The 12,394-nt window shown below is 43.6% G+C and overlaps 2 protein-coding genes across 4 annotated transcripts in view; both read left to right on the top strand.

The window, feature by feature from the left end:
• The first annotated feature begins 5 nt into the window (after window positions 1-5).
• Window positions 6-4,680, top strand: LOC311030961 (B-cell receptor CD22-like). 2 transcript variants are annotated; one of them, XM_084037023.1, is made up of 10 exons: window positions 6-64; window positions 803-953; window positions 1,039-1,371; window positions 1,449-1,691; window positions 1,768-2,019; window positions 2,198-2,279; window positions 2,885-2,933; window positions 3,036-3,145; window positions 3,230-3,286; window positions 3,371-4,680. In XM_084037023.1, exons 2-10 carry the CDS (start codon window positions 899-901, stop codon window positions 3,399-3,401), a joined length of 1,212 nt encoding a protein of 403 aa, XP_083893149.1. In that variant the 5' UTR covers window positions 6-64; window positions 803-898; the 3' UTR covers window positions 3,402-4,680. The 2 variants fall into 2 exon arrangements, with proteins under 2 accessions (XP_083893149.1, XP_083893148.1); XM_084037022.1 differs by having other exon boundaries at window positions 15-134.
• Window positions 4,681-6,197: 1,517 nt separating this feature from the next.
• The window catches only part of LOC311031146 (E3 ubiquitin-protein ligase rnf213-alpha-like), a 29,320-nt gene continuing 23,123 nt past the window's right edge, over window positions 6,198-12,394 (top strand). For both annotated transcript variants that reach the window (XM_084037280.1, XM_084037279.1), the window contains exons 1-6: window positions 6,198-6,331; window positions 8,444-8,562; window positions 9,187-9,329; window positions 11,113-11,781; window positions 11,874-12,034; window positions 12,124-12,288. In XM_084037280.1, the coding sequence (XP_083893406.1) occupies window positions 8,463-8,562; window positions 9,187-9,329; window positions 11,113-11,781; window positions 11,874-12,034; window positions 12,124-12,288 (1,238 nt within the window). In that variant the 5' untranslated portion in view covers window positions 6,198-6,331; window positions 8,444-8,462. The remainder of the gene's footprint in view (window positions 6,332-8,443; window positions 8,563-9,186; window positions 9,330-11,112; window positions 11,782-11,873; window positions 12,035-12,123; window positions 12,289-12,394) is intronic.

The following is a 12,394-nucleotide window of genomic DNA, read 5'->3' as shown; positions in this document are numbered from 1 at the left end:
CACACACACACACACACACACACACACACACACACACACACACAGGAGATATCCAGTCATCCTGGTGAGCTTTTCTTTTTTTTAATTGAATATTTTCATCCTTTAGTTTGAGATGATGTCCCGAAATCAATAAGGTAGGTAACCTATAATAACAGACATATTTAACATTCATAGTGATTTGTAGCAGTTTAATTAGTCACGTGACAGTAGACAAAAAGGAATTGCATGATGCTTCATGTTGCAGAAAGTTGTCCCCATGTAGCCCAAAGAGAATCCTGACTTCAAAGAACACTGAACCAAAATATAAATACATTTTTTTTTTTGCTCCAATTTTTCATGAGGCGAAATCAAATATCTGAGACCAATTTATCTCTAATTGTTTTCACAAATGTGTTTAAATCTGTGTCAGTGAGCACTTGTTGAGATAATCCAACCACCTGAAAAAACAGTCCTTATCTGGTGACATCTTTGATTTCAGCTCGTGAAAACTAGGTGCGTCTCTTTTCTTTTTTATGTAGGCCTACAGTATTTCACATGCACTGATCAAACATCAAGCAGTCACAGTGTCATAACCCCCCTACACACACTCACACAAACTCTCAAAAGTACAACATGCAAAATAGATGAAATGGAAACACGACCACAACAAAGCAACAGACCAGACAAATGCAACGTGTTTTCTTCATTCGGCGGCCTGGTTTCACAAATGCAAACAGAGAAAGTAGAAGCAGAAGTATACGGAGTCTGTGCGTGCGACCTGTTTTACATAAGCCAGGACGGTCTTTTTAAATCTCCATTACAGGAAGCTGCCTCTACAGTACGCACATTAAGATGCAGACGAAGGACACAAAACACAAATTACAACCTCGCTGATTCGACTTGATTTGCAACTGGTAACATGGGCGTCGAAAGTAGAAACCTGACATGGACAGTGATGCCTCTGCTTCTGGCTGGTAAGTCGACCGTTTACACCTCATTAGTGCTTTTTATTAAAATGATACGGATCTTGCCGGATATGAACGAATCCATCTCTTTCAGGTGTTTTCTGCGATACGTGGAAGGTGGTTTATCACCAGCAGCAGCTCTGTGCGACGAGGGGCTCGCCCGTCGTGATCCCTTGTTCCTTTTACTATCCAGACGGCCAGATAGTGAAGAATATCATGTGGAGTCATGGAAAGTCTCGTCTTTTCAAGGGCCGTTTCATTTCCACCGCCTTGAAGGTCCAGTACATTGGTAACAAACGTCACAATTGCTCTTTGAAAATACACCAAGTGGAGCATAGTGATGCAGGGATATACGTCTTCAGATTTGTAACTCACTCCGCAGAAGGCAAATGGACTGGTACAGGTGGCCCGACACTAACGGTTACTGGTGAGTTTTCTTTGTGGATCCTCTCTGCACGTCCATCTGCTGAGTTTGAAACTGAAGCAGTCCTTCTGCTCTCCTAGATTTGAACGTTTCCGTGACCAAACCTAACGAACCAACGAGGGAAGGCGACTCCGTGAATCTGACCTGCATACACGGCTGTGACCTTTCATCCGCTTCCACCTGGTTCAAGAATGGAGAACCCATACATAAAGGACCCGTGCTTCATTTGAGCAAGATGTCCTCCGCAAGCTCCGGGAACTACACTTGCTCTGTGAAAACGCACGCGGGAACAACCACAGGAGTCACACGTATTAATGTTGAATGTGAGTATTCCACACTGTGGTTTAGATAATGAATATGGTGATGATTTCATGATTTCTCTGACTGTTTTTCTTTCAGACGGCCCCAAGAACACGTCGGCGTCGTCGATGGAGGTCGACGCCAGCGACAGCGCCGCCACCCTAATCTGCAGCAGCCATGCAAACCCTCCAGTGGAGAATTACACTTGGTTTAAAGTCCGTGGTGATGGTGACATCATGGACGCCGGACACCAGCCGGAGTTCTTCCCTGGAGACGGTGGCCAGTATTTCTGCAGAGCGACCAACAAACACGGGAGCCAAAACTCCTCTGTCGTGACTTTAATAATGAAACGTAAGAAATACTGACATTTGTTTAGTGGCTGTGTGTTGTGAAAAATAATGATAGCATCTGCAAAATCAGTCAAAAAGTAATGCACAGGCAAATCAATGTATTTATGTTAATGTTTGAGTCCTCACAGGACCCCCAAACAGAATATTGGAGCTGAGCTCTAACACTCTTTCATTCACAGCACATTGGGCATCATTTACTGTACTCATCATCGCTAGCGTCGCTGTGCTTCTGATTGTGATCGTCGTCATCGCCATCCGATGGTAAGCTGCACCCTTCCTGGAGCAGAAGCATTATTTTGATGCTTGGAGTTTTGTTCTTTACCCTGCATTTGTTTGTCAAAAAGGCCTATTCTTAATAGCGTTTGATGATCTTACAAAAAACCCCAGCATCGCTCCGGGGTTTCAACAGGCCGGGTAATGAGAACACCCGTGTGGGCGTGTGCCCTGAGTCTAAAAAATAACCAGTAAATATAACTGTCAAATAAGTGGAAAAAAGTTGCTTTATCTGATATGTAGCTAGAGGGAAAACTGTGACGGTAGATTCAGTAGATGGAGCCTACTTACTTTCCACCACTGACGAACAAACAAATGAACATCTCATGTCTGTTTGAGCACCCTCTGTTTCCACTAATGAAACAAGGCCAATCTTAGCGAGTTGCACTTGTAGCCACACTTTCACAGTTAAAGTGTGACCGTTAGTTCTTCTGGTGCCACCCTCACTACCGCACATAGAAGTAAACCCTAACCCAGCAACACTCTCCTTCTGGCTGCCACAACTTTTTAACTCACCTCATCTCTTGTGTTGAACATGACCCGACCACAAATAAGACCCAGTCTTATAGCATGATTGTGTTCATCTGTTTCAGGCTCCACCATAGAAGGACACTAGAGGCGGACAGTGAGGGGGACGTGCAGGTGAACTTTCCGGTGGCACACATTGCAGACATCGCAGTCTTTATTACAATCAGAGCTGTCGTTTGTGTGCATCGTCTCTGCTAACGTCTCTTCTATGATCAGGATACAGACTATGTCAACTGGCTCCCCTATGACAACAACCACTGTGAGGAAGAACCAGCAGAAGTCATCTACACCGCCGTATGCTTCAAAAATAAAAGAACGTCAAACACGTGAGAGGTTTTTACACTTTTTCCCTGCATCCCCCCCCCTATACCCATTTGCTGCACAGTACTGATTGACTGTATCACCTGCAGGGAACAGCAGATGGACTCCCACACTGATCAAGGTGTGATTTACATCACAACGTGCAGGTGAAAACTCAGAATCTACTTACAGATTGAATGATTGTTTGCGTAAAACTGATTAAGTGCAAAGATTTTTGTTCTCCTTTTCAGGAACCAGCTGTCGTATCTTGAGCCGCCCTAATTTGAACCCACGTCGTGTTTCAGTGTACAAATGAACGGGGGACGCTTTGAGAGACATCGAGATATGATCGGCCTCCTCTGTCATGCTGTGTTACGTGAGCCGAGTCTGTAAAGGTGATGCACATCTTGGCATCGCAAAGCAATCTCATGGGAAATTTAGCCGAAAACGCTGGTTCGGTGCACCGTTTCTCCGCCGCTGCAATTAGTTTTGTTGGCTGCGAGTCTGAAAACTGATTGAGCGTTTTTCACGGAGGGTGAAGTCTTCTGGCAACCAAGGTTAACGTCAAATGATTAAACATACATCAAGGTTTAATCCCAGAGTTTAACACTTAATGTTGTACTTCTTTCACCATGTCTCTGGGCCAAATGTGTGTGCATGGCGTCTGTTAAGTTGCTTTCTGGTGCTGCTGAGTGTTATTCTCAAATCACACCAACGCCTGTTTTGTGCTTTTGGCACTGCGAAAGTTAATTTACTCAGCGTCGTCTATAGTTCCTGAGCATCTCAGGAGTTTTGCCTTAAAATCATGATCCCAACTGTAGTGTTACCGACAAGTGCAAAAGGCTCAGCGGGCTATTAAAAACTGGAAATATGTCAGTTAGTCATCATGTGAGATGCAAAACGCCAACAATGTGAAACAATAAAACAAATGTGCGGCTCTATTGTGTTCTGAGTCTTTGTGTGACTGAGAGCACACATCACAGGCTAAGCTGCGGACATGTAAGGCGGGTTATCAGGCGCCAGTTAAACCCACATCCTTAGGTTGTTTTTCGCTGTGTAGGTAAAAGGGTCATGCAGCAGTTTACAGTAGATACATATAGAGGGAACTGCATGTAAGAGGAGGATGTTGTTCGACACTAATTCATACTTCTTTCATTATTTGAAGAATAAAGACGACATCAACTGCCCCCGGTTTTTTCTCCAATGAGAATTTATGTTGCATTGAAGGTACACGTGCACCTCGATACCAGCTGCCTGCAGGTAGCAGCAGATGGACTCCCATAATGATGACGAAGGTGTGATTTACAGTGTTTTTCTCCCCCCGTCGTTCTTTTGCAGCGACCAACTGTTGAACCCTTCGTGTATCAAAACTCTCCAATATCACAAATACACATTTTCTTCCAACAACACTTCTGTTGCTGAATCTGAAGAAAGGCCACCATCACAAACGTTTTGTGATGGTTCAGATTACAATTGAAGACTAAATAATCCAAAATAAGCTTTAGAATGCATTTCAACTTCACACCATCCTCAGCTCTTTGACAATGACCCCTCCAAAAGGTCACCTGATGAAAAACATGCTGGTCAAGGAATACATGTTTTTTTATATTGTTGTGGAAAAATGAATCTGCCCAGTAAAGATCAACAACCAGTTTTTTCTCCGAGGTTTATTTTCGTCTGCAGAGGAAAATAATGTTCACCCCTGCCTTCTGATGCAAAAGTTCAGAGTCAGCAGGAACGACCCTGAGTCTAACAGCAATCTCCCTTTTAAGGAGGAGGAATCATACTGTAGACAAAAGATGCTTCATGTCCTATCTTACAAAGACAAGATGTACAGACAAAGACAAGATGTACACAGGCATTCATTTTAGTCATAGCACAACAGTTGAAAAGAGGAGATGCGGATTACAAACATCCAAAATCCCCATTACAATATGCACCATTTCCACAGTTGCAATGATTTCGTAACATCGAGCGTGATCTCATTATCTCATCGTGCTTGAATCGAGACCGAGATGTTACCCACAAAATGCTTTGTTGTTGCTTCCTTCAGCCTCACAGGAGGGTGAAATCTGCATACAACACAGCGTCTCAAGGTTTCATCAAGAGGAAAACAAAGCGAACCGTTCACCACACCTCTGGGTCAAACGTGTGTGTGAGTGGGTGTGCACGCGCCGCCGACTGGCTGTTAAGTTGCTTTCTGGTGCTCAGTGTTTTCCAAATTAGGTTCTGGTGTTACTGTACTTCACCTCCAATTCCAGTTGTGCCATGTTATTATTACACTTGACATATGAATGCACTTTTTTTCAGAATGTTTTGGACAATATCTTCTTTGCTATATGGATCACAGGACTCTCTATTTTATTGTTTTTATGCATGATGAAGATGCTTCAATACCTTTGGATCCGACAGCCTGAACCAAACACACTCCTGACCTGCAGGAGTTAAGTTACCATGGTAACGGACCTGCACAATATGACCCTGAAACACTCAAGATTGGTGTTTCAGCGAGATAACTTAGGTGACTAATTTTCTAGAGCACAGCGTTGTGCGAAGGCCTTTGGTTACAGTTAGCTGGTTGAAATAAAAATCATTTTAAAAAGTCATAGTCATAGTTCATAGTCCATGCACTCCATAGCACATTCTTAGTCAAATGTCCTGTTTATTCTGCCCTCTGCTGACAATTGAAGAGCCTTGCATCTTAAAATAAATGAGTGTTGGAGAAGTGTCAGCCGCAGACAGTGAAATCCCACACTTCATTAATGTGTAAATCACTGCATGGGCCTCCTTATGTCCCAACCATTCATATACCAGAAAGCACTATTGTCCTGCTAAATAAGTACATCACGTGATGGTTAATCAAAATTAAGTGTTTGATTAGTGTCATTAGAGATGGTTGAGACTACTTAGTTACAATTAGAGTTTTAGTAGGTAAGTATAAACTGCTTTTTCACACATGCGCATAGGAACCAGCTCTGTCATCTCCCCCCTAGTACAGAAAAATACTCATTCGTAAAGTTAACTTTTATTAGTTGACGCCCATTTCAGATAAAACGAAACTTTTCATTCTAATGCGGAAATGAAAATGAGCGCAGGTCTCAGACGGGAGTGAGTCTCTGCCGGTGCATCGGTTGTTCCCGCAGAGAGGAGATGACTTCTGGGAATTTTCTTTTTTTATTTGCAAAGAAAAGAGAGCTCGCGGTCCAGTCCAGGTAGGACCGCTGACATGTTTGTTTGCTGCTTTGCAGAAAGCCGGAGGGTATAAACGTCAAGACTTTACGTTATGACAAATGAGGTTTAATCTCATTAGCCGGAGTAGCTATCAGACCTCGCTGTCACGGGCCACTTCTGACCGTCCGACTCGACTCAAATGGGGTTTGAATACGATGTCATTGCTTGACGCCATTGCTTTTTCTGCACATTTTATATTTCTTATTGGAAAGTGAAAGCTAAGAGACCCAGCTAACGTTAGCTAACTTTTAATACGCAGCTCAATAGACTGGCTGTTAGCTAGCGTTAACTCGCTGCTAAGATGTAACAACGGTGCTTCTTCAGTGTGACGCGGAGCTGTTCCCGCGGTTGATACAGTGTGACGTAGATACTGTAGTTATAATGGCAGGTACTTGTGTTTGTTTAGTTAGCATTCTCGACGTTGCTGTTGTCGACGGAGGCTATAGCATGGGTCGTGTAAAGGAAAAACAGGAAGTGACGTACAGAAAGTTAAAAAGCAAACATGTGATTGGCTGAACTTTGGAGCCAAAAGCCAAAGATCTTTTCTTGAAGAGGAGGAATCACTCAAATACACTTCTCTTCCTCTGCAAATATGCTTGACACTTTTTCCAATGTTACCACATCCACTACAATATTCTTCTTTAATAATTATCTTCTGACAGACAAAATGACGTGTAAAATATTTGAAAAATAAAAGCCCAAAAGATTCACAGAAACAGGTTTGGTCGTAGTGCAAAAACAAAACTTAATCAATTGAAACATTCAAGCTATTTTTGCCTCGGGGTTTAGCCAGAAGGGTTTGAACAAAGAGAGAGCAGAGCAGAGACAACAGATGAATTGTCCTAAAACAGGAAATGAAGTCCAGTGATAGACCAAGCAAGTGTTACTGAATCCCTTTTCCTAATTTAGTCTTGTGATTAACATATAACTAAATAACCAACGATAAACCCTTAAACCCTTTATTCATAACACCAAATCCAATCACCTTAATAAATTATTCTGTAGTTCATAATTTTAAGTCATGTTTGAATATGTATGATCTAGTATGTTCTTAACGGAAATTATGATTTATTGTGTGCTTTATTTATCTATGTTTCAATATTGTTTTTACATGAGTTTCAGCTTTCTAACAGTAACATGGGCTAGTTGCAAAGACCAGAAGGCAGCCTTTACTGCCTAGCCTTTCTACTGCCCTTTGCACCCTGATGATAATAATACATCATAATAAATTTGGTGCAGCAACATGAGATACATATTTTAAAAATTAGCGAGTGTATTTTTCCTACAGAAGATTCTCGAAAAGGCCTTAACTATGAATCCTGAGAAGAGGGAATTTCTATTATGCATATGTTATTGAAGATATATGTACACCTTAAATACTTTAAAAAAAGCCAAAATAAATGCATTTAGGTAGAATCACTATTTAGTTGTTTTCACTTCCTCATCTGTAAAACAAAATGTACACTAGCCTTTCATATTCGATTCGGTAGGCTACAATGATCAGAACAACCGGAGCATTCAGGCCCCTTCATGTGGCTCTGAGCTGTAGAGCAGATATACATGTTAAATAAAAGACTATGACAAATTTGTCTGGCTACCCTAATAAGATCTGCTGCGACCCAACTGTAGCAGTGAAATAATTGGCCACAGAATACATTTTATTGTTTGTGAGTGTGCAAGTGTGGGTGCACATGAGTTCCTCTGGGGGGTTGCAACTTCACTGAACTACAGCCTCAGAATAGTGTGCAGTGAGACCTCTTAGTTTTCCCTCCTCTTTGGCTGAAGTGAGTCTCTTGTTGGATCTAAGCAGGTCTGAATTCTTCGTGTCATCCAGGGGTTCACTGTCACTGACCGCTGCATGGTTATTTCCATTTCAATCACTTAACGAAATGTTCATAGGCCATTTTGGATAAGTCGACTCAAAGTCCACGTCAATGAAAGCAGCCACTTTGTTCCTGGGGGTTGTTTTGCAGAGTTGGGAAGGCTGAGTCATGAGGCCTCATTTTTGCAAAATAGAAAGCGAAAGGAATCTGCTCCGAGATGTTATCTCAAGTTACATTGCAGTTAAACCCAACTCGTTTCATCCTTCGCAGGGATCACTGAGGTCTGAAGATGAAGTGCCCACTTTGTAAGCATATTATTTCGGAGACAACAGCCAAGTTCTGCAGCGAGTGTGGCCTGAAGCTACTTGTCCAACCTGTAAACACACAGGGTAAGTGTGGCTTAATATTATTATATATTTACTTTCAGAATTGTATCAATGATGTCTACACAATGTTTAAAGGAGCAACTTTATGGTTATATTTGTTAACACAGCATCCAAAATATAATTTGGAGGACACATCAGGTGTACTGTACATACAGTGATTAAAAGTGTGCCATACAGTGCTGGTGTTTTTTCTTTTAGGTGGAATCATCCTATCAATGCCATGATAAAAATGCCACAATCTTTAGTTTGAACATGAATCACAATTAAATGTCACTCTCTCCATAAATTATAAATGCAACATCAGAGTAATTCAGAATAATGACCAGCGTCAACTGTTGAAGCCTTTCATTCTGTGTATTGTCATAACATGAACCTACATTGCATTAATTGTATTGCACTTCTAAAAGCAAAATTTGATGAATTTGATTTAATGAAGTGGTCTTCGAGTGTCTATGCTATTCTCTTGCCTCAAGATGGCAGCATCTCTGCGTTATCTGTCCACACATTTGCAGACAACAGGACAGGCAACTACATTTTTACCGACTTAGTGAGACTTATTTGATAATAATTGGATTTGATGTCTTTGGACGCAATCCGATTTATATGCCACATCTTTTTTTAATCCAGATACAAGAGATCTGCCTAAACCCTTGGTAGCGGATCTTGAAGGTACAGCTGAGAAATCGGCATCTCAAAGCACCGACCCACCTGCGGACAGCAAAGAGCCCAAACAAGCAAGTGATGAGAGCTCCCCTGTCCAAAAGAAACGGGTAAGCTTTACTGCCACTGTGTTGCCTCGCTTTTTGTTTTTCTCTCGCTTCATATGAATCTTAAAGTTGTACTCTGTAACATTTTCATCTATTAAATAGTCCTTTAAGTTACTATCTATCCAAGAGTGACTTAAAACAATGGTGATTGATCATGTGACCCACTAATGAAAGTGCTTGTACCTGCTGCTTTGCCCAGAAATAGGATCTCCGTGTCTGTGGCGACATTCCCTGCAAAATTAAAAAATTAGTGATGCTTTTTACGTCAGTCAGCAGCGGTTGGTCTGCCCAGGTGGAGCTACTCACTGGTGTGTGTGTGTGTGTGTGTGTGTGTGTGTGTGTGTGTGTGTGTGTGTGTGTGTGTGTGTGTGTGTGTGTGTGTGTGTGTGTGTGTGTGTGTGTGTGTGTGTGTGTGTGTGTGTGTGTGTGTGTGTGTGTGTGTGTGTGTGTGTGTGTGTGTGTGTGTGTGTGTGTGTGTGTGTGTGTGTGTGTGTGTGTGTGTGTGTGTGGAGAGAGGGAGAGATGGCTATGTGCGGCCACCAGATGGAGCTATCCCTCACAGCGTTCAGGGGCGGAGCCACTGACGTCCGATAGGATCGCGAGAGAGAGAGAGAGAGAGCAAGCGAGAGATGGCTATGTCCTTAGCGTCCGCCGGTAACTGATAGTAGACGCTTACTGGGCTCGCGAATATGGCTGAGGTTTAGTCAAAAACACCGTTACAGAAATCAACCCAGCGGCGTGGGTACACAATCAGCATTCAAATACAACACGGAAAGCAACGGACTCGGCGGTCCGTGATCAAAACTTAAAACACGTTAACAAGAATTACAAGCATATCCTACACTATCAAACTTATGTCTCTGCCCAGACTGATAGCCTCTTACTGGTGTTGTTGCGTAAGCTGCGAGTCCGTCCTGGCGATGACGGCGTCCCTTAACACGGCGGTAGTTCGTGGGCCCCGGCATCAGCGGGGGGACGTGATGAGTCGGCTTAGTCCAGACGAGAGCGGAGCGTGTTTCCTCTCGTTGATCAAACTCGAATAAAGAAAACAGTTTGTGTTTCTTTCTTCCGTGGGCGGCAGTATAATCGCAGCTTGGCGATTTAGTCAGCTTACTTCAGACAGCGTCTGGTAGCTGGAAGGCAGGAACCGGCTTGGTTCCTCTTGTTGCAGCGGTGTGCTGCAGGAGGGGTCGCCTCCCGTTGCAACGTGGTGTTGCGATGGAAGCGCGTTGGAAGCAGGAAGAGAAGAGAGTGTTCTTAAGGTGGCGCTGGTTTATATAGTTCACGGCTGCTGCCGGGGACCCCCTGGGGTACCTGTGGTGGTCAGCCAATAGGGCACCAGTTGTGTGACGTTGCACTTCGCACCTAGGTGAGAAGTGAAACTAAAATGGCGGTGTAGTTTTTAATCCCCTTTGTCCCTTTGTTCTGACCGCATGTGTAGGCTTTTGTAGGCCGCATTGTGTAGTCCTACTGCTGAGGTCCTAACACAGTCGACACTGTTCGGTTTCCAAAGGAACTCTGGGAGATGAGGTCCCAGAGGCTCGCCTGCAGTTACATCTACCGCCAAAGAGGCTGCAAGAACCAACGTATCTCAAATCTTAAATCTGTACAACTTTAAGTGCAGTTACTTTTGGTCCACAAGGTTTCAATTAAGAAGTTTAGATATTGATACATTTAAAATGTTTACCAGCCATACTAGGATTATAATATTTAGACTGTGGCATGGTTTCACATTAGCAGTAAAACAGGTTTGTTAAATTGAACTTCTACCTTCTGATCTTCGTAGAAAAAAACCAGGAGGAGGAAAAGAAAGAAGAAAGATGGCAACTCGACATTAGAGCAAGAAGTGTCCCAAGGCTGCCTGGAAGACAATAAGGGAAAGAAGACGCAGAGCGGGAGGGACTCTTATGAAAGTGAAAGCTCAGATAACGCCGTGGATGAAACGACAGACTCCCTCCAAGATGGGCCTCACTCACTGGAGCACCCGCCCGATTCCTCAGCTGAAATTCCTCCGGCACCATCTGAAGACACACAAGTGGTTCAGAGTGAAACGGCTCCTGGCGGAGTAGAGGCAAGAACTGAAGAAGCTCCAGGTAACCCTAACGAGGGAGAGACCAACGCACTTCAAGCATCTCAGGACCAGAAACTCAAGACGGCGCCAGCTGACACTCCGACTCCCGCCGCAGAAGACGGCAAGAGCGCGACTTCTCAGTCGGGCAAAGGGACGAAGTCCAATAACCCTAAAGATCAAAAGACTGAAAAGAAAAACACAAAGAACAAGAATGACGCGGCCGCTAGAAACCAACCTCCAGTGGACCAGAACGCCAACATGGAACAAAATGTGAAAGAGGCAGGACAAAACAAACAGAAGGGAAAGAGTCAGCAGGACGAGAAGGCGAAGCAGACTGTGGCACCTCAACAAACCATGGTGTTTGGTCCTCAAGCACACACAAAGGTAATGTTGACTTCAAGTTTAGTGGAGAAAGTAAATGAGTTTGTCGTGAATCAAAGGTGTATATTTAGCCTGCATGTTTAATGCTTGTGCAGGCTCACAGCCCAGGCTCCAGTGTGGACCCAGAGGGGACAGTAGAGGACCAGAAGTCTGGCAGCGAGCAGGACTCGACCGCAGCACAAACCTCAGACGCCGAGAAGGAAAGCAAAGACGTCGGGAAGGAGCCCAGCACCCCGGCTAGCCTGCCACCCAAAAGGTGATGACGCTCTCAGATGGTTGTACACACAGTTTTCCCTGTGTGCATTATATTAACTATAACTTTATTCATGTGTTTCTGCTTTTTAGGCTGACCAGGAACAAGAACATCGCTGCGCATGACAGACTCACAATTTACTTCCACGCAGTGCTCTCGAAGGACTTCAAATTGGATCCAAAAGATCGTATCTTCATCAAGGCCGGGAATCCCCTTGGAAATTGGGAAGATGAAGTGTGTGAGCTCTCTGTGAGCAGGTACATGATCTCGAATTAATTCCCCCACACAATCACTGCACACACAAATGTGACATGCTACACACACTATACTACTCGCTTGATTGCAAACTGTGCGATGTAGTGA

This window comes from Eutrigla gurnardus, assembly GCF_963514095.1.
Source record: "Eutrigla gurnardus genome assembly, chromosome: 20".
NCBI classification, from domain to species: Eukaryota; Metazoa; Chordata; class Actinopteri; order Perciformes; family Triglidae; genus Eutrigla; species Eutrigla gurnardus.
The sequence above is the reverse complement of the archived record's forward strand: the minus strand, read 5'-3'. Positions and strand labels throughout refer to the sequence as shown.

Bases quoted from the DNA above. Each gene is read 5' to 3' on its own strand.
- LOC311030961 (XM_084037023.1), top strand. From the start codon at position 899: ATGGGCGTCGAAAGTAGAAACCTGACATGGACAGTGATGCCTCTGCTT. The intron at 954-1,038 runs GTAAGTCGACCG...CATCTCTTTCAG, and splicing joins GATGCCTCTGCTTCTGGCTG to GTGTTTTCTGCGATACGTGG. The intron at 2,020-2,197 runs GTAAGAAATACT...TTTCATTCACAG, and splicing joins CGTGACTTTAATAATGAAAC to CACATTGGGCATCATTTACT.